This window comes from Symphalangus syndactylus, chromosome 24 (assembly GCF_028878055.3).
Source record: "Symphalangus syndactylus isolate Jambi chromosome 24, NHGRI_mSymSyn1-v2.1_pri, whole genome shotgun sequence".
Taxonomy (NCBI): Eukaryota; Metazoa; Chordata; class Mammalia; order Primates; family Hylobatidae; genus Symphalangus; species Symphalangus syndactylus.
The window spans coordinates 39,691,508-39,711,102 of record NC_072446.2 but is presented as its reverse complement, the minus strand read 5'-3'; the positions used below and the strand labels follow the sequence as shown (position 1 = coordinate 39,711,102).

At 49.2% G+C, this 19,595-nt stretch overlaps 2 protein-coding genes across 20 annotated transcripts in view; both read left to right on the top strand.

Moving 5' to 3' along the window:
• Positions 1–9,239, top strand: part of DNMT3B (DNA methyltransferase 3 beta) — a 49,670-nt gene extending 40,431 nt beyond the window's left edge. For 7 of the 19 annotated variants that reach the window (XM_055266770.2, XM_055266769.2, XM_063633714.1 and 4 more), the window contains 4 exons: positions 459–549; positions 902–1,050; positions 2,311–2,396; positions 7,643–9,239. In XM_055266770.2, the coding sequence (XP_055122745.1) occupies positions 459–549; positions 902–1,050; positions 2,311–2,396; positions 7,643–7,784 (468 nt within the window). In that variant the 3' untranslated portion in view covers positions 7,785–9,239. Of the gene's footprint in view, positions 1–458; positions 550–901; positions 1,051–2,310; positions 2,397–5,245; positions 5,316–6,027 lie in introns of all 19 variants that reach the window. The other 12 variants (XM_063633709.1, XM_063633705.1, XM_055266767.2 and 9 more) reach the window with 5 other exon arrangements.
• Positions 9,240–19,304: 10,065 nt separating this feature from the next.
• MAPRE1 (microtubule associated protein RP/EB family member 1) overlaps positions 19,305–19,595 on the top strand; it is a 32,167-nt gene continuing 31,876 nt past the window's right edge. Inside the window, exon 1 of the mRNA XM_055266778.2 lies at positions 19,305–19,435. The gene's annotated coding sequence lies outside the window, so the exon portion shown is untranslated. The remainder of the gene's footprint in view (positions 19,436–19,595) is intronic.

Below are 19,595 nucleotides of genomic sequence, written 5' to 3'. Positions count from 1 at the left end.
GTGTAGGCCCCATCCCTGAGAGCCCAGGAACAAGGATTGAAATCCTGTGGGAATCTTAAGCATTAGGTTAGGGTCAGAAGTGGAGTTGGTGACCAAGAAAGATTTTATTTTTTTCTGGAGACAGTCTCCCCTGGAGTGCAGTGGCATGATCTCAGCTCACTGTAACCTCTGCCTCCTGGGTTTAAGCGATTCTCCTGCCTCAGCCTCCCAAAGTGCTGGGATTACAGGCACTTGCCACCATGCCGGGCTAATTTTTATATTTCTAGTAGAGACAGGGTTTCTCCATGTTGGCCATGCTGGTCTCGAACTCCTGACCTCAGGTAATCCACACCCGCTGTCAGCATCCCTGGGATTACAGATGTGAGCCACCTCGTCCAGCCCCAAGCAAGATTCTAAAAGTGGGTCCAGCTCTCTTTCCCTCTGTCCACATCCTCATCCTGACTCTCTCTCTCTCTCAGATTGAAGAATGGGGCCCATTTGACTTGGTGATTGGCGGAAGCCCATGCAACGATCTCTCAAATGTGAATCCAGCCAGGAAAGGCCTGTATGGTGAGCATCCTTCTCTCTGGCAGTCACTGGAGAGCCTGTGTCACCTGACCACTGGCCCAGGTGCAGCGGCCTGAGAAGGATCCACTTGCTTCTGGCCAAGTTACTGGCAGCGTCAGGGGCCTGTTGGTGCTGCCTACGCTCCATAGTAAATCCTCAGCCCACAAGGGAAATACCCTAGTAAATAGTGCCCTGCTGCTGCCTGTGTCCCTGCTGTCATTCAGGTGGACATAGACTGGTAGGCATCACCCTGAACTGTCAGGAGGCCACTGGGAACCTGTTGGTCTCAGGGAATACGGTGGGTTGGGCTGGAGGTTTCAAGTGAACCCTGTGCTGTCATCTTTTCTGAGCACAGAGGGTACAGGCCGGCTCTTCTTCGAATTTTACCACCTGCTGAATTACTCACGCCCCAAGGAGGGTGATGACCGGCCGTTCTTCTGGATGTTTGAGAATGTTGTAGCGATGAAGGTTGGCGACAAGAGGGACATCTCGCGGTTCCTGGAGGTGAGGGAATCTGGGGACCTGATTGTCACAGACAGCCTGGGCAGGGAAAGCGCTGCTGGCAGTGATGATTGGTGGGTGTTGCCAACCACCAAAGTTGGGAATGACTTTCCCGTTCTTGGTCTGCCTAGATCCAATAGTGAGGGACTCAGTGGGTTCTGTTAGTACATGGAAAACATTTTTTTTGAGACAGGGTCTTGCTCTGTCACCCAGCCTGAAGGACAGTGGCATTATTACAGCTCACTGGAGCCTCAAACAGCTGGGCTCAGGCAATCCTCCTACCTCAGCCTCCCAAGTAGCTGGGACTACAGGGGTACACCACCGTGCCCAGCCAATTTTTGTATTTTTGGTAGAGACAGGGTCTTGGTATGTTGCACACCCTAGTCTCCTGGGATCAAGCGATCCGCCCACCTCCCAACGTGTTGGGATTAGAGATAGAGATGTGAGCCACCATCCCCTGCCAGTACAAGGAAGGGATTAGGATCTCTAATCTCAGCCCAACTCTTTGAAGTCAGAAATGGTGAAACCATCATCTGCTGTTAAGAACTCATGAGATTTGGCCGGGCGCGGTGGCTCACGCTTGTAATCCCAGCACTTTGGGAGGCCGAGGTGGGCGGATCACGAGGTCAGGAGATCGAGACCACGGTGAAACCCTGTCTCTACTAAAAATACAAAAAATTAGCCGGGCGTGGTGGCGGGCGCCTGTAGTCCCAGCTACTTGGAGAGGCTGAGGCAGGAGAATGGCGTGAACCTGGGAGGCGGAGCTTGCAGTGAGCCGGGATTGCGCCACTGCACTCCAGCCTGGGCGACAGAGCGAGACTCCGTCTCAAAAAAAAAAAAAAAAAAAAAAGAACTCATGAGATTTGAGTCAATTTTTTACTCTAGAGAGTTTTCTCATTTTTGATATGAAAACTGCTTTAGACCAGGCACAGTGGCTCATGTCTGCAGTCTTAGCATTTTGGAGGCTGAGGTTGGAGGATCACTTGAGCCCACTGTGTATCATATTTTGTAATAATCTGGCGTGTCCCAGGGGATACCATCTCAGAATCTGCAGGTTTGACCTTATCTCTTTACCTACCGTTGGCATAGTATGAGGGCGTTTACCATGTCCTCTAGCCAGCCTCCTGATGGCAGTAGGTCTTTCCTGTTTTGGAGGATCCGTGCCTCATCCATAGTCAGGGAATAGCCCTGTCACCTGCAAAGGTCTGCTTGACACCGAAACTAATAATGGGCTCCTAACAGCAATCTTCTTTCTCCCTGCAGTGTAATCCAGTGATGATTGATGCCATCAAAGTTTCTGCTGCTCACAGGGCCCGATACTTTTGGGGCAACCTACCTGGGATGAACAGGTAACAAAGGGCTCTTAGTGGGTCAGGTAACAGCCAAGTTAAATACGTGATAACAAGCTCTGGCATCCAAGCCTTCCTAGAAAGACCTGGCTCTGCTGAGAAATAGTTATACCTGGGTTTCAGACCACCTGTGGTCATCCGGGTTGATCCCTGTTAAGATGTTCAGCAAGTACCTGGGAATCTCTGTAGGAGTCCCACTCTTACCTGTTGTAAGCTGCCGATGGACCTGATCGTAAAAGTCCCACGTGGCTGGGTGCGGTGGCTCACGCCTGTAATCCCAGCACTTTGGGAGGCCGAGGCTGGAGGATCGCTTGAGCCCAGGAATTCTAGACTAGCCTGGGCAACAAAGTGAGACCCCGTCTCTACAAAAAAATAAAGAAAAATACAAGTCTCATGTTATGTGGTCAGACTGTGTACCTCCTTCCTGCCAGGGATCTCTCAAGACTTGAGCTTGTTGATGCTCCTGCCCTTCACCTCTCCTCCCCGTTGATGTAGGGACAGCCGTCTGGAAATGGAAGTAGATTGTTGTTAGCGGTGCCTTTCCTCCTGCCCCGGAGATGAAGCGATCTTGGCCAGGATCATGGTGACCAACCAGGTGGCAGAGCTGCTATGACAAACAATAGCCCGAAGACTATGTCCCTCAGATTCTCATCACCAGGAGCATTTCATATTTTGTTATCGTATACTAAAAACAGTCTTCTTCAGACATGCTGAAAGCCGCAAAGCAGCTTTGCTGAGGATTAATTATCTCTTCTATATGTGGTTTCAAGGAGAAGAACTTGCTAATCAGGATGTAAAATGTAATGGTAATGTGACATCCCAGACTTGCAAATGAGTTGAGCTTAAAACATTCTCCTGTAGAAGGAGGCATGGAAACATAATAACCTTCTGCCACTTAGTGAAGTGTGGACAGAGGTGAGGGTCCTGGGGTAGCTTGGAGGATTTTTGTTGGTCACCTTGCCCCGTGTACTTGGCTAAGCAGCCAGTCTTAGGGTACCATGTCTGTGTCTGGAATTAAATGGGTTAATGCTTTCAACATTTGAGCTCCCAGTAGGCCAGGCGCTGTTACACTGTTGCCATTTTCGTGGTTAAACACATCATGTCGATAGTGACATGCCAAAGGGGGAGGGAGAAAAGACAATGATTTGGGGTTTATTGCTGGTGGATGGACATTGGAAGAGTCGATGGGGAAGGCTTCTCATTCTAGCGAAGGCCCTAAGTGAAGGGATGGACCCATGCATTTATTAGAGTACTGCAGGTGGGAAGAGGGTCTGGGATGATGGGATGATGGGAAACATCCCCAGACCAGCTCAGAGCACCCTAGGTGGGGTGGCTGGGATAGAAGGACCAAGTAACTTGGGCCTTAATGTGGTACCGCTGAAATCACTTTGGCATGGGAAGTTACAGATGAGATGAATTGTGCTTTGGTTCATGGTAGTTTCTGGGTGGATTATAGACAATAACAGGATGGAGGTGGGAATGGGGAGACAAGTGAAGGGACTAGACTGCTCAAAGAAGGAGAGATGACTGATTATGATGTTGTGCCCCAGGAGGTGCCATCCATAGAGAACACAGTGTGAGTGGTGGCCCCTGGGGTTTGCAGTACAGCAATCCTGTGACTTAGCAAGGAGGGGTCAGATTCAACATATCTGGAGGGTAGGACATTTGCTGATGCATTGGATGTGTAGGCTATGAGGTGGAAAGAGCAGTGAGACCTGATGCTGTGACTAAGCTCTGCAGGCTTATAGGATGGGTGTGTCAAGCATCATTTAGGGGACAGACCCAAGTCATCTGGCTTGTTTAGAGCTTAATCTTACAGTCAGCACAAGGTGGGGCTGTGCAGTGTCCTTTTCTTCTGGGCCCTCAGCTTCCTTGGGTCCATGGCGGAGGTAGGAATGGGGATAGAGGTAGCATTTGAAGCCTGGCAGGTGAGGTCAAGGAAATCTCCCAGTCTAGGGGAAATATGTGTTGTGATTTCCTCAGCCCCTCTTGTAGGCACGGCTCCCATTCTCATGTCTGAGTTGTTTGGCCTTGACATTCCTAACACAGGTTACTATGGCCGTCCCTGTGTCCAGTCCTCTTGCACCGGTTTCTGTTCTGGAGCTGCTCAACTACTTTCAGTTCTAGCCCTTGCTGTTCTTAGTCATCTGTTTGCCTCTCTCTGCATTTGCAAAATAATTTTCAAGGGTGAAAGTTAAAGGGGTGCTTAGTCTTTTTTTTTTTTTAACCTTAACAGATAGAGTCTATCTCCCAGGCTGGAGTGCAGTGTTGTAATCATAACTCACTGTAGCCTCCAACTCCTAGGCTTAAGCGATCCTCCTGCTTTGAACTCCCAAATTGCTGGGATTAAGGGTAGGAACCACTGCAGCCGGTTTCCATTACTTTTAAAGTCTCCTGAGGCTGTATCCCCAGCAGTGAGCCACCAAACCGTGGGTGTGATAATTGTATCAGGTAGACCCACAAAAATCTATTCCAAGCTCCTCACTTTAAAACAGACAGGAAGCCCAATGGGGTAGTGTGACTCGCTCAAGCTTAGTGAGCAGTGGAGCTGGGACCTGAGGTTTCTCCTGCCCCACCCCGTGCAGTGTTCCTGCTCAATGGGAACCTGACTTTGAAGTCCAGGCAGGGGAGCATTACCTCCTGGATGCTGGGCTGTCCCCTCTAGGGGTAGCCCATCCTTGGCTTTGGCACACAGGCTCGTGTTCATGCCAGGATCATTTTCATCATTTATTTGTAGCCAAGTTCACTGCTAGGGCACATCTCTGTAACACAGGCCCTCATTCCCACCTTGTGCCTAGCAGAGGACCCTCTACAGCTAGTAAAAAGTAATGGGTTTTGGCTGTTCCCAGGCCCGTGATAGCATCAAAGAATGATAAACTCGAGCTGCAGGACTGCTTGGAATACAATAGGATAGCCAAGGTAAGACGAGCTGTGGCCCGCTGGAAAAATGCACTTGGTGACCTCCAAGTGGGGACTTGGGAGATGACCTTGGTGTCTGATTGGTTCCTGCTCCTCCCCCCATGTGACTTCCTGGTGTTGGGCTTCTCTCTCCCACACAATTGTTCTGTCCCATCCTCAAATACAGAGACTAGGAGACATTCGTGATAAGTAATCACGACGAGAAAAGGCAACTAGTCTTTCTAATTTTAGTACTGGATACATAAAGACAAAGAATTTCAGCTGGCCCTCTCAGGAAGAAAGGAATAATTAATCCTTTTGCCAAAAAATTAATTTGCTGTCGTCATAGAATATGAACACCTCCATAAACCTAAATCTCAATGTTTGCATCAAGCTAAGATCCATTTTTCTAAACTCCAGTTGAGCATTCTCTGTATCTGGGTGGTTTTTACTTTTTTACTTAATCTTGCTTGATCAGGAACTCTGGTGTCTTCTTGGCCCCCCACGTGATCTCATTCATGGTCACTTTTTTGTTTATCTCATTTTCTCTGAGGCTGGTCCTTCCTTTGTGGGAAGCACAACATGTTCTTGTCCCTCCAACTCTGCTTTTCGCTCCCAGCCCTGCCATTCCTCTCCCGCGCCTGCCCTCTCCCTTCCGTCTCTCCCAGGTACTTTTCTCTCCCAGCCCTGCCACTCTTCTGCCACGCCTGCATCTCCCCTCCATCTTTTCCAGGTACTTTTGAGCCTTGACTCTACCCAGGTCCCTTCATTCTATGCTCACTCCATGATGTCGTTTTGTTCTCCAGTTAAAGAAAGTACAGACAATAACCACCAAGTCGAACTCGATCAAACAGGGGAAAAACCAACTTTTCCCTGTTGTCATGAATGGCAAAGAAGATGTTTTGTGGTGCACTGAGCTCGAAAGGTGAGCAAGGCTGCACTTGGAGAGGGAAACTGTGCAGATCAAAACACAAACGGGCAGACATGGGCAGGTGCTTACCTTCATTCTTGATGGCCTCACTGCCCTTCGATGTTACTAGGGCGAGGAGTAATAATACCTTTTCATAGCTCGCCCTTATTTCCTGACAAAAATGGCGGAGGGGGTGTGGTGGTGGTGAGGAATCTGAGACATGAGGTCATTAGACCACACCATCTGTCTGTTGGCTGCACTGCTGTGACATCTGCCTGTCCCAACATGCTGGGACACTACGATGTGTGAGAAGCCAGTGAAAGAAAACCCCACAAACATGCCATTCTTGAAGACTTCAGTTTGTTCATTCTATAAATGATTCCTTCATGGCCACAGTTTATCGTCTCCTTCCCTTTCTTCAGGCTAAGTTTGTCTGTTTTGATGCAAATAACCATCTCTTGGATTTCAGTTCTGTTCTGTTCTGTTTTCTTTCACTCCTATTTGTTCATTTTGCTTATACTATTTTTTAAAAATCATTATTTGCTATAGTGATGTAAGGCTTTGAACATTCCTCTTTACATGTATTCTGTATTCTGAAGGCTTTGATATAGAGTATTTTCATTCCAGATATTTCACTTCTACAACTCATTTAATTTCTTCTTTGACTTACCAACAGTTTTCTGAGTATAAAAGTAACTTCTGATTAGTATTTATGCTGTAGATTATTCTGTATGGACCTAAACCTAAAATGGTTGGTGCAGATGGCTGACATTGTGTAGACGCTAAGGCCAAGCAAGACACAGGCCTGAGGTATCCCATCTTTGACATGTTTCTGAATAACCCATGCAACCATTGGCCTGTTGGGATGACTTTTAGTATTGGATTGTATACCTGAGTAACACTGAGGCTCAGCCTCTGTAGCCTCTTTCCAGGCCTGGTAGAATCCTATAGAGGAAGCTTTTGGTATATTCGATGCCATCTGCCTGAAGTCATCTAGCTTGGTCCTTCATCCAGCAGCTGGGTTTGAAGAAGGAAGGAAAACTCTGGTTGCCTGAGCCTGTGATGACTGAAAATCTAGGCTGTTTTTGAGTGACATTGTTCCTTATTAAGGAAATTGCTTAACTTCTCCCATCATAGTGTTTTGAAGATGGATACATTGCTGGCTGCCTGATTTGGTATGCATGCATTTATTCAAGGAAGGTCCTCTGAGCACCAACTCTATGCCAGGAGTATGGTGCTAGGCCTGCACAAAACGGGGGACTTGTGAGCAATTTGTGAGCAAGTGTTCTGAATTAAGGGCTCTGAATTTAGGTCCTGGGGACCTTACTGATGGGACTGAGGGATGGCGAGGGCAGAAAGAGTGGGACCTGGCTGGTTGAGGCTCTCAACATCCTGGAGGCACTTCTGACTGGCTGTCTTTTCACTCCGGTACCCCCAGGATCTTTGGCTTTCCTGTGCACTACACAGACGTGTCCAACATGGGACGCGGTGCCCGCCAGAAGCTGCTGGGAAGGTCCTGGAGCGTGCCTGTCATCCGACACCTCTTCGCCCCTCTGAAGGACTACTTTGCATGTGAATAGTTCCAGCCAGGCCCCAAGCCCAGTGGGGTGTGTGGCAGAGCCAGGACCCAGGAGGTGTGATTCCTGAAGGCATCCCCAGGCCCTGCTCTTCCTCAGCTGTGTGGGTCATACCGTGTACCTCAGTTCCCTCCTGCTCAGTGGGGGCAGAGCCACCTGACTCTCTTGCAGGGGGAGCCTGAGGTGCCGCCTCCTTGTGCACAATTCAGACCTGGCTGCTTGGAGCAGCCTAACACGGTGCTCATTTTTTCTTCTCCTAAAACTTTAAAACTTGAAGTAGGTAGCAACGTGGCTTTTTTTTTTTTCCCTTCCTGGGTCTACCACTCAGAGAAACAATGGCTAAGATACCAAAACCACAGTGCCGACAGCTCTCCAATACTCAGGTTAATGCTGAAAAATCATCCAAGACAGTTATTGCAAGAGTTTAACTTTTGAAAACTGGCTGCTGCTCTGTGTTTGCAGATGTGTGCAGTTGTAGGCATGTAGCTACAGGACATTTTTAAGGGCCCAGGATCGTTTCTTCCCAGGGCAAACAGAAGAGGAAATGTTGTATATGTCTTTTACCCGGCGCATTCCCCCTTGCCTAAATACAAGGGCTGGAGTCTGCACGGGACCTATTAGAGTATTTTCCACAACGATGATGATTTCAGCAGGGATGATGTCATCATCACATTCAGGGCTATTTTTTCCCCCATAAACCCAAGGGCAGGGGCCACTCTTAGCTAAATCCCTCCCAGTGACTGCAATAGAACCCCCTGGGGAGCTCAGGAAGGGGTGTGCTGAGTTCTATAATATAAGCTGCCATATATTTTGTAGACAAGTATGGCTCCTCATCTCCCTCTTCCCTAGGAGAGGAGTGTGAAGGAAGGAGCTTAGATAAGACACCCCCTCAAACCCATTCCCTCTCCAAGAGACCTACCCTCCACAGGCACAGGTCCCCAGATGAGAAGTCTGCTACCCTCATTTCTCATCTTTTTACTAAACTCAGAAGCAGTGACAGCAGTCAGGGACAGACGTACATTTCTCATACCTTCCCCTCATCTAAGAGATGACAGGGAAAACTGCAAAGCTCGGTGCTCCCTTTGGAGATTTTAAAATCCTTTTTTATTCCATGAGAAGTCATTTTTAGGGAGAACGGGAGTTCAGACAAGCTGCATTTCAGAAATGCTGTCATAATGGTTTTTAACACCTTTTACTCTTCTTACTGGTGCTATTTTGTAGAATAAGGAACAATGTTGACAAGTTTTTTGGGGCTTTTTATACACTTTTTTTAAAATCTCAAACTTCTATTTTTATGTTTAACGTTTTCATTAAGATTTTTTTGTAACTGGAGCCACGACGTAACAAATATGGGGAAAAAACTGTGCCTTGTTTCAACAGTTTTTGCAAATTTTTAGGCTGAAAGATGACGGACGCCTAGAGTTTACCTTATGTTTAATTAAAATCAGTATTTGTCTATAACTGTCTGATGTCCCTTTTCTTCTGCAGGTCAGATGGATGGGACATGAGAGGGCCTGACTAACATGTCAGGGTGGGAGTTTGGAAGTAGGTCATTCATTCATTCATGTATTCAAACGCAATGTGACCCCAAGCTGACTGAAGCTTACTTACAGTGTAGTACACTGGTTCTGCAGCATTGGCTCATGCCTGTAATCCTAGCCAGGGTGGGCAGATCTTTTGAGCCCAGGATTCCGAGACCAGCCTTGCCAACATGGCAAACCCCGTCTGTACAAAAAAAAAAACCCAAGAATCCAGGCCGGGCGTGGTGGCTCACGCCTGTAATCTCAGCACTTTGGGGAGGCCAAGGCGGGCGGATCACAAGGTCAGGAGATCGAGACCATTCTGGCTAACCCTGGAAACCCCGTCTCTACTAAAAATACAAAATTAGCCAGGCGTGGTGGCAGGCGTCTGTAGTCCCAGCTACTCAGGAGGCCCAGGCAGGAGAATGGCATGAACCCCAGAGGCGGAGCTTGCAGTGACCCTAGATTGTGCCACTGCACTCCAGCCTGGGCGACAGAGCGAGACTCCGTCTCAAAAAAAAAAAAAAAAAAAAAGAATCCAGTACATCTGCATCCCCTAGAGGGCTTGTCAGGGCTGTGGTTGCTGGCCCAACCTCCAGAGTTTCTGACTCTGAGTGGACCCTAGGAATTTTCAGTCACACAGTGGCACAATTATTGCTCATTGCAGCCTGGACTTCCCGGACTCAAGTGATCCTCTTCTGTCAGCCTCCGAGTAGCTGGGACCACAGGCATGCACCACCACACCCAGCCTGACCCTAGGATTTGATGCCGCTATCAAGGGAACACACCAGACTAGTGAATGGGCATCTAACTCACGGTTCCCAAATATGGCTTGAGTGTCTGAATTCATTTAAAAGCTCCATGTGTGGGACACCTGTTTCCAGACATACAGATCTTGGGGAACTGATCAAGGTGATAATCACCTCTAGCAAAAGATCCTAATGATGATTCTCACAGTTCATCATGCTTCTGTGGGATTCTATACCTTATTCCACAGCTCCCAAGTTGCCGTGTTGCAGGTCAACCACCTTCTGTGAGGGGGCTAATTGGGAGTCGCCCTGTGGTCCCAGCCTAGCCCGTGTCCTCTGCCCTTTGGAGTGTGATTCTCAGCATGCCCCCAACTAAAATCCTGGCCTTCAATGAGCACTCACGATGTCAGTTGCCCTTCTAAGCCTGATATTGCGACCGCAGTAATCCCATTTTACTTTACGTGGGGTTCCCCAGGCAGGAGTCCCAAGGCCAGAGCCCATCGGGCCACACTCATCTCCAGCCTTTGGTCAGGGAAAAAGGTTAATGCTGGTTAGCTAGCGCATTTAGAGAGGGAATAGGGTGATGCACTTGGGATTCACCCACTGAACACCAGTCAGACCTAGCACCTCTGAGCCTCCCAGGCCATGTGTGAGTTGGGCTATAATCATGGCCATCTCTTAAATAAGGTCAGGTTTCTAAAGGGCCTGGCCCAGGGTTTGGGAAGGGAAGAAGCTTCCAGAGTGGAAGGATGAACATGTTACTGGAAAGGTGCTTCAGGACTAGAACAGCCCATGTGCAGGTTGCCATGGTGAGATAGCTGGCAATTAGCTAGCTAGGCCCACACAACCTCCCCTGCCTCCCCAGGTATTGAGACCCCAGGGTCCTGGGCCACCCGATTAAGCCATCTTGTGTACAATGCTGCATCAAATACTAGGACAGGATGAAGCCAGATAAACAGCCCCAGCCTTGAAACCCCAAGACAGATGGACGAGCCCTCCAGGTGAGGGGTCCTTGGCGTCCTGGCCTGCTTGTTAGGGTGGGGGGGCTCAGAGGGAGTATGGGGGTAATTCTTGTGTTTTCTCAAGATGGGGTTAGGCTGGGATCTGAGTGATCCCAGGTTCTGAGGCAGGGGGAGAATGCAGTGAATGTTCTGATCTGGGGAAAGAGGTTGGAGTTTGAATCCTATGTGGGCCTTTGCTGAAGCAGTCTTTGGGTTTGTTTGGATTTGTGTCTGGGGTCTGGCATGTTTCCGTGTCACTTGGAGCAAGCAGATGACTTAACCTCTTGGGGTTTTTCATCTCTTACCTAAAAGGTGGAGATACCAGCCTGGTCAACATGGTGAAACTCCATCTCTACCAAAAAAGACAAAAATTAGCTGGGCGTGGTGGCATGCACCTGTCATCTCAGCTACTGGGTGTGGCTGAGGTGGGAGAATGGCTTGAACCCGGGAAATGGAGGTTGTCGCTATGAGCTGAGATTGCACCACTGCACTCCAGCTTGAGCGACAGCGTGAGACTCTGTCTCAACAACAACAAAGGTAGAAATAACAAATCCTACCTACTTCATAGGGTTACTGAAGTTCAAAGGCCAGATCTGGGTAAAGTGCTTTGCCTGACACCTAGCAGGCAATAAACTTCACATATATGAGATGACATTATTGTAAAAATGAGACCCATTAATCAATGCGTGCTAATGACAATGAAGACTGGATGTAGGTAGTGATAGTAACATGCAGTGTTTATCAGTAATAATAGCCTTAGGCCAGGCACGCTGGCACACACCTTGCAATCCCAGCACTTTGGGAGGCTGAAGTAGGCGGATCACTTGAGTTTAGGATTTGAGACCAGCCTGGGCAGCACAGAGAGGGTTTCACACCCCTCTCTACAAAAAAATTTAAAAATTAGCCAGGTATGGTGGCACGCCCCTGTAGTCCAGCTACTCGGGAGGCTGAGGTGAGAGGACAATTTAACCTCAGGAGGTGGAGGTTGCAGTGAGCCAAGATTGCGCCACTGCATTCCAGACTGGGCAACAGTGAGACCCTGCCTCATACAATAATAGTAATACTTTTTAAAAGGCAGGGTAATATTTACCCAGATGTTGTCAGCAGCTAGGCTGACTGGTGTCAACTGTAGCAACAGTGGCATCGGGTGTGGAACTTGTGCCCCTCACCGCCCCCCACATCCTGTTGAGATCTCAATGCTCCTTGCAGGTTCCCATCCTGTCTCCACTTCCCTGTTAATTTGTGACCTTGGGGGTGCTTGGGCCTTGTTTACCCAACTATAAAATAGGGTAACATTTTGCGGATCAAACAATTCAGTATATGTGAGGCACATGGGATGGGGACTGAATGCTGAGTAAATGACAGTGACAAATGACCCAAAAATGCTTTTTTATTACTGTTAGAGAATTCTGGCAACCCTGTAAGGCCTGATTACCATGATTATAAGTAAGAGAACTGACTCCAAGGAGGTCTCATCACATACCCAAGGTCACCCAGCTAGCAGCAAAAGGAGTTGTGCATTGGAATCTGCTCTGGGAAGCCAGTCTACTTTTTCAGCTTGGTCTCATCTGCATCTTTGTTCTTGTTTGTTTGTTTGTTTGTTTTGCTGGAGCTTGAAATTACCTGCTGCCCTTTGTAGCATTTTGCCCTCCTTCCTAGCTTCCTTTCCTTCCTTTCATCCTGCCTACTTCCCCCATTTCTTTCCTTCTTTTTGTGTAACTTTATTGATTTTTTTTTTTTTTTTTTTTTTTTTTGAGACGGAGTCTCGCTCTGTCGCCCAGGCTGGAGTGCAGTGGCGCGATCTCGGCTCACTGCAAGCTCTGCCTCCTGGGTTCACGCCATTCTCCTGCCTCAGCCTCCCGAGTAGCTGGAACTACAGGCGCCCGCCACCACGCTCGGCTAATTTTTTTTATTTTTTAGTAGAGATGGGGTTTCACCGTGTTAGCCAGGATGGTCTCGATCTAACCTCGTGATCCGCCCACCTTGGCCTCCCAAAGTGCTGGGATTACAGGCGTGAGCCACTGCACTCGGCCACTGATCCACCGTGCCCGGCCACGTAACTTTATTGATTTTTAAAAACTTTTAATTATGCCAGACACGGTGGCTCACACCTGTAATCCCAGCACTTTGGGAGGCCGAGGTGGGCAGATCACCTGAGGTCAGGAGTATAAGACCAGCCTGGCCAACATGATGAAAACTTGTCTCTACTAAAAATACAAAATTAGCCGGGTGTGGTGGCACATGCCTGTGATCCCAGCTACTTGGGAGGCTGAGGCAAGAGAATCGCTTGAACCTGGAAGGCAGAGGTTGCAGTGAGCCAGGATGGCGCCATTGCACTCCAGCCTGGGCAACAGGAGTGAAACTCCGTCTCAAAAAAAAAAAAAAAGAAGAATTGGCTGGGCGCTGTGGCTCACACCTGTAATCCCAGCACTTTGGGAGGCTGAGGTGGGCAGATCGTTTGAAGTCAGGAGTTTGAGACTAGCCTAGCCAACATGATGAAAACTTGTCTCTACTGAAAATACAAAAATTAGCCGGGCGTGGTGGTGCAGGCCTGTAATCCCAGCTACTTGGGAGGCTGAAGCAGGAGAATTGCTTGGACTCAGGAGGCGGAGGTTGCAGTGAGCAGAGATCACACCACTGCACTCCAGCCTGGGCGACAGAGCAAAACACTGTCTCGAAAACAATACAAAACACAAGAAGAATCTATCTCACCACAAAGCACTCTGTATTTCTTTTTTTTTTTTTTTTTTTTTTGAGACGGAGTCTCGCTCTGTCGCCCATGCTGGAGTGCAGTGGTGCGATCTCGGCTCACTGCAAGCTCCGCCTCCCAGGTTCAGGCCATTCTCCTGCCTCAGCCTCTCCGAGTAGCTGGGACTACAGGCCCCCGCCACCACGCCCGGCTAATTTTTTGTATTTTTAGTAGAGACGGGGTTTCACCGTGGTCTCGATCTCCTGACCTCATGATCCGCCCGCCTCGGCCTCCCAAAGTGCTGGGATTACAAGCGTGAGCCACCGCGCCCGGCAGCACTCTGTATTATAATTTCTGATTTTTTTTTTTTTTTTTTTTTTTAGGCAGGGTCTTGCTCTGTTGCCCAGGCTCGAATGCAGTGTGGTGATCACAGGCTCACTGCAGCCTCGACCTCCCAGGATCCATTGATCCTCCCACCTGAGCCTCCAGAGTACCTGGGACTGCAGGTGCATGCCACCACGCTTGGCTAATTTTAAAATTTTTTTGCAGAGGTTGAATCTTGCCATGCTGTCTCTCCTTGGCCTCCCAAAGTGCTGGGATTACAGGCATGAGCCACCACATCTGGCCTATAACTTCTTATTTTTGTAGTCTTCTCCTCCATGAGTTTGTGAGATTCTCAAAGGAGCTGTGATCTCCCAACATAATTATTTAGTTCAATAAAGTTGTCATACATTTGTAAAACTCAGGCCTTGAGGTACAATTATTTTGTTTGTTTTGTTTTTGGAGAGGAGTCATAATTTCTATCTGTGATAATGAGATTGCTTCACATATTAAAAAAGTTGCTTTAAGTTACATATTACATCTCCAGAGCCATTTCTCTTACAGGATGGAGATTCTTTTTTCTTTTTACCCTCTGGCCTTTTGCTGTCAAGGCTTAATCTGACCCAGATAACCTTGGCCAGCTTTTTCCTCAGTGAGGAGAGTGGATGCTAGCAGGTTACCTGGCCCGATGTCATTTTTTTGGGAGCTGTCTTGGGAGGGTAGATGAGTTGTACTTCAGAGGGCCTTGCTCCTCTAAAATACAGAGTTACCTCCTGTAACTTCCTGTGTCTCCAGAATTAGGTCCAAACTTTCTAGGCTGCCTTTTTTTCCCCCAACCTGGAGACAGAATCTCACTCTGTCACCCAGGCTGGAGTGCAGTGGTGTGATCTCAGCTCACTGCAACCTCTGCCTCCCTGGTTCAAGCGATTCTCCTGCCTTAGCCTCCTGAGTAGCTGGGATTACAGGCGCATGCCACCATGCCCTGCTAATTTTTGTATTTTTAGTAGAGATGGGGTTTCACCATATTGGCTAGGCTGGTCTCGATCTCCTGACGTCAAGTGATCCGCCCACCTTGGCCTCCCAAAGTGCTGGGATTACACAGCCATCATGCCACTGCGCCCGGCCAACAGGCTTTTCCTGATTTGGTTTTCTACACTGATCTCATCCCCCATACTAATGTCCTCACTCTAGACCAAAATGGCCTGCAGGTAATGCTGATACCAATTAATTGACATAATTTAATAACTGACATTAGATGAAAGGACTCAGAAATCACATTTATTAAGCACCTACTATGTGCTAGGTGCAGTCTGAGAACTTTATACACTTCCCATTTAATTCTAACTTCTAGCAGAGTCAGAATTTGAACCCAGACATATTGGCTTAGCCATTTATTATTTAGCCTAGTGAAAAGTTAGTGTCTTTGTGGATAAAACAGAGGTGGCTGGGTGTGGTGGCTCATGCTTGTAATCCCAGCACTTTAGGGAGGCCAAGGTGGGTGGATCATGAGGTCAGGAGTTTGAGACCAGCCTGGTCAATATGGTAAAACCCTGTCTCTACTAAAAATACAAAAATCAGCCAGGCATGGTGGTGTGTGCCTGGAATCCCATCTACTCAGGAAGTTGAAGCAGGAGAATGGCTTGAACCCAGGAGGCGGAGGTTGCAGTGAGCCGAGATCACACAATTCCACTCCAGCCTGGGCCACAGAGTGTCTCTGTTTTTTTTTTTTTTCTTTAATAGAATATAAATAAATAAAATACAGGTAACAGATGTTGCATCAAAGCACTTATAAATATCTTTAGTTGATTATCTATGCTTGACATCAGCTCACCATAATGTTCATATAACTGCTGTTGCTATAATCATTTGTTACATGGCTCTTTATTCTTTATTGTTGATCTTTTTTTTTCTTTTTCTTTTTTTTTTTTTGAGTCGGAGTCTTGCTCTCTCGCCCAGGCTGGAGTGCAGTGGTGCCATCTCGGCTCATTGCAACTTCCACCTCCTGGGTACAAGCAATTCTTCTGCCTGAGCCTCTCGAGTAGCTGGGATTACAGGCGTCCGCCACCATGCCCAGCTAATTTTTGTATTTTTAGTAGAGACGGGGTTTCACCATGTTGGCCAGGCTGTTCTCGAACTCCTGACCTCGTGATCTGCCCACCTCAGCCTTCCAAAGTGCTGGAATTACAGGCATGATCCACTGCACCCGGACTTTCTTGCCTTTTTTTGCTCAAATTCTTTTTTTTTTTTTTTTTTTCCTTGAGATGGAGTCTTGCTCTATCACCCAGGCTGGAGTGCAGTGGCACGATCTCGGCTCACTGCAACCTCCACTTCCTGGGTTCAACCAATTCTCCTGCTCCAGCCTCCTGAGTAGCTGGGATTACAGGCGCTCACCACCACACCCAGCTAATTTTTGCATTTTTAGTAGAGACGGGGTTTCACCACGTTGGTCAGGCTGGTCTCAAACTCTTGACCTCGTGATCCGCCCACCTCGGCCTCCCAAAGTGCTGGGATTACAGGCATGAGCCACCGCGCCCAGCCTTGCTCAAACTCTTTTGCCAAGGTAACTCCTCATCTTTCATGGTAAGTGTCATTTCTGGGAAGCCTTTCCACACTACCTAGGAGAGGTCATGTCTCTTGTGATGTGCTCTTGGAGCAGTACTCGTGACCGAAGTATTTTTTTTTTTTTTTTTTTTTGAGACGGAGTCTCGCTCTGTCACCCAGGCTGGAGTGCAGTGGCGCAATCTCGGCTCACTGCAAGCTCCGCCTCCCGGGTTCACGCCATTCTCCTGCCTCAGCCTCTCCCAGTAGCTGGGACTACAGGCGCCCGCCACCACGCCCGGCTAATTTTTTGTATTTTTAGTAGAGACGGGGTTTCACCGTGGTCTCGATCTCTTGACCTTGTGATCCACCCGCCTCGGCCTCCCAAGTGACCGAAGTATTGAAATGCCTCTAGACCTGTTGATAAACAGCTCCTGCCCCAGCTTCCCCACCCATTCTTCCCTGAATGTCTTCCTGGGCTTCAGCAACTAACTGGGTGAGATTTGGCCTAGAGGGACCTCTAGGCCCCTGCTCCACACAGTGGAAGTACCATCAGCCCACCACATAATGTCCCTGCCTAGCATTGAGCCTGATTTGTAATTTAACAAGGATTTGTGTCATTAATTGTGTCCCCTTTGCCTCCCCTGCCAGTCTGGAAACTTTAAGAGGTCAGAAGCTGTGTCTAGTTTTCGTTTTTATCTTTTAGAGACAGAGTTCCACTCTGTTTCCCAGGCTTGGAGTGCAGTGGCGTGATCTTTGCTCACTGCAGCGTCGAACTCCTGGGCTCAAGCGATCCTCCTGCCCCAGCCTTCCCAGTAGCTGGAACTAAAGGCACTTACCACCATGATCAGATTGTGTCTGTTTTTTTCACTAGGGCCTGATTGGTCAGGGAAAATATTTGTTGAATACTTGAATGATACCCAGACAAAAAAAATCAGCTTGAAATCTGGATCTACCTCTGACACTGAGTGAGTCAAGTGGCCTCTTTGTCCCTCAGTTTCTTTCTGCTGTAAAGTGGTGCAGTTCCTCTTTTTTTTTTTTTTTTTTGGAGACGGAGTCTCGCTCTGTCGCCCAGGGTGGAGTGCAGTGACGCAATCTCGGCTCACTGCAAGCTCCGCCTCCCGGGGTTCACGCCGTTCTCCTGCCTCAGCCTCTCCGAGTAGCTGGGACTACAGGCGCCCGCCACCACGCCCGGCTAATTTTTTTTTGTATTTTTAGTAGAGACGGGGTTTCACCGTGGTCTCGATCTCCTGACCTCATGATCCGCCCGCCTCGGCCTCCCAAAGTGCTGGGATTACAAGCGTGAGCCACCGCGCCCGGCCTTTTTTTTTTTTTAGACGAAGTCTGACTGCAACCTCCGCCTCCCAGGTTCAAGTGATTCTCCTGCCTCAGCCTCCCAAGTAGGTGGGATTACAGGCGCCCACCACCATGCCCAGCTAAATTTTGCATTTTTAGTAGAGATGGGGTTTCGCCATGTTGGACAGGCTGGTTTCCAACTCCTGACCTCAGGTAATTCATCCGCCTTGGCCTCCCAAAGTGTTGGGATTACAGGTGTGAGCCACCACGCCCAGCCCAGTTCCTCCTTCAGCCAAGGCTCTCTTGAGAATGTAAGGGCCAGGCGTGGTGGCTCACGCCTATAATCCCAGCACTTTGGGAGGCCGATGTGGGTGGATCTCTGGAGCCCAGGAGACCAGCCCAGCCTGGGCAACATGGCAAGACCCCATCTCTTAAAAAACAAAAAAAAGAGGGAGCGGGCAAGAGAGAATGTGTGTACAGCCATTGGGAAACAACCCGGAACAGGACTCAGGAGGCCCTTGCTCCTGTGGACTTTACAGAAGACAGACAGTAAAGGCACAAGATGCCTTGTTATGGTACTAAAAAGAAAATATGCCACATGATATTGCAGATGGGGGGGCAGGGGCGTCACAGAACGTGACTTTTTTTTTTTTTTTTGAGACAGAGTCTTGCTCTGTCGCCCAGACTGGAGTGCAGTGGTGCAGTCTCGCCTCACTGCCACCTCCGTCTCCCGGGTTCAAGTGATTCTCCTGCCTCAACTTCCCAAGTAGCTGGGATTACAGGCCCCCCCCACCACTCCTGGCTAATTTTTGTATTTTTAGTAGAGATGGGGTTTCACCATGTTGGCCAGGCTGGTCTCTAACTCCTGACCTCAGGTGATCCTCCCACCTGGGCCTCCCAAAGTGCTGGGATTAAAGGCGTGAGCCACTGCACCCGGCCCAGAAAGTTGACTTCTAAGCGTTTCCCCAAAGTGTCTATCAGGTATCTTCATGATTCAATAACCCATTCTTACAGAAATTAATTGTAAGGCTGGGCGTGGTGGCTCACGCCTGTTATCCCAGCGCTTTGGGAGGCTAAGGCGGGAGGATCGCTTGAGGCCAAGAGTTCGAGACCACCCTGGGCAACACAGCGAGACCTCCATACATCTCTAAGCAAAAAAAAAAAAAAAAAAAAAGTCATTGTAAAAGCAATTTTATTTTTGGTTACTACCATAGGGATTCTGTAACTCAGTCACACAGGGCCGAGGCGGGACCTCATTGGCTGCGACCGGCCACGTGCCGCAGTCGCCCTGGCGTTCGGGGCCCCGCCCCTCGGCTCCAGTTCTTGGGATCAGGGGCCGTCCTCCGCCCCCGGCGCGCGGCTGAGTCCCTCTCTATAAAAGGAGCCGGCGGAGGATGACGAGCCTTTACGTCGGCGCGTAGCGGGCGGGGTGCGTGTGAGGTCATCGCGCGGGCGGGCGGGCGGGGTCTGGCGGTTTGAACGAGACGAAGACGGAACCGGAGCCGGTTGCGGGCAGTGGACGCGGTTCTGCCGAGAGCCGGTGAGCCCGCCAGCGGGCCCGGGGGGTGCGGCTGGGGGGGCGGCCGCGTGGGCCAAGGCCGGGCGTGCGCGTGCAGGCCCTACGGACAGCGCCAGGGCCGTTCCACACGGCGGTGCCGTTCGAGCCGGGTGGGGGAAGGGCGGGGCCGTGACCCGGCGCG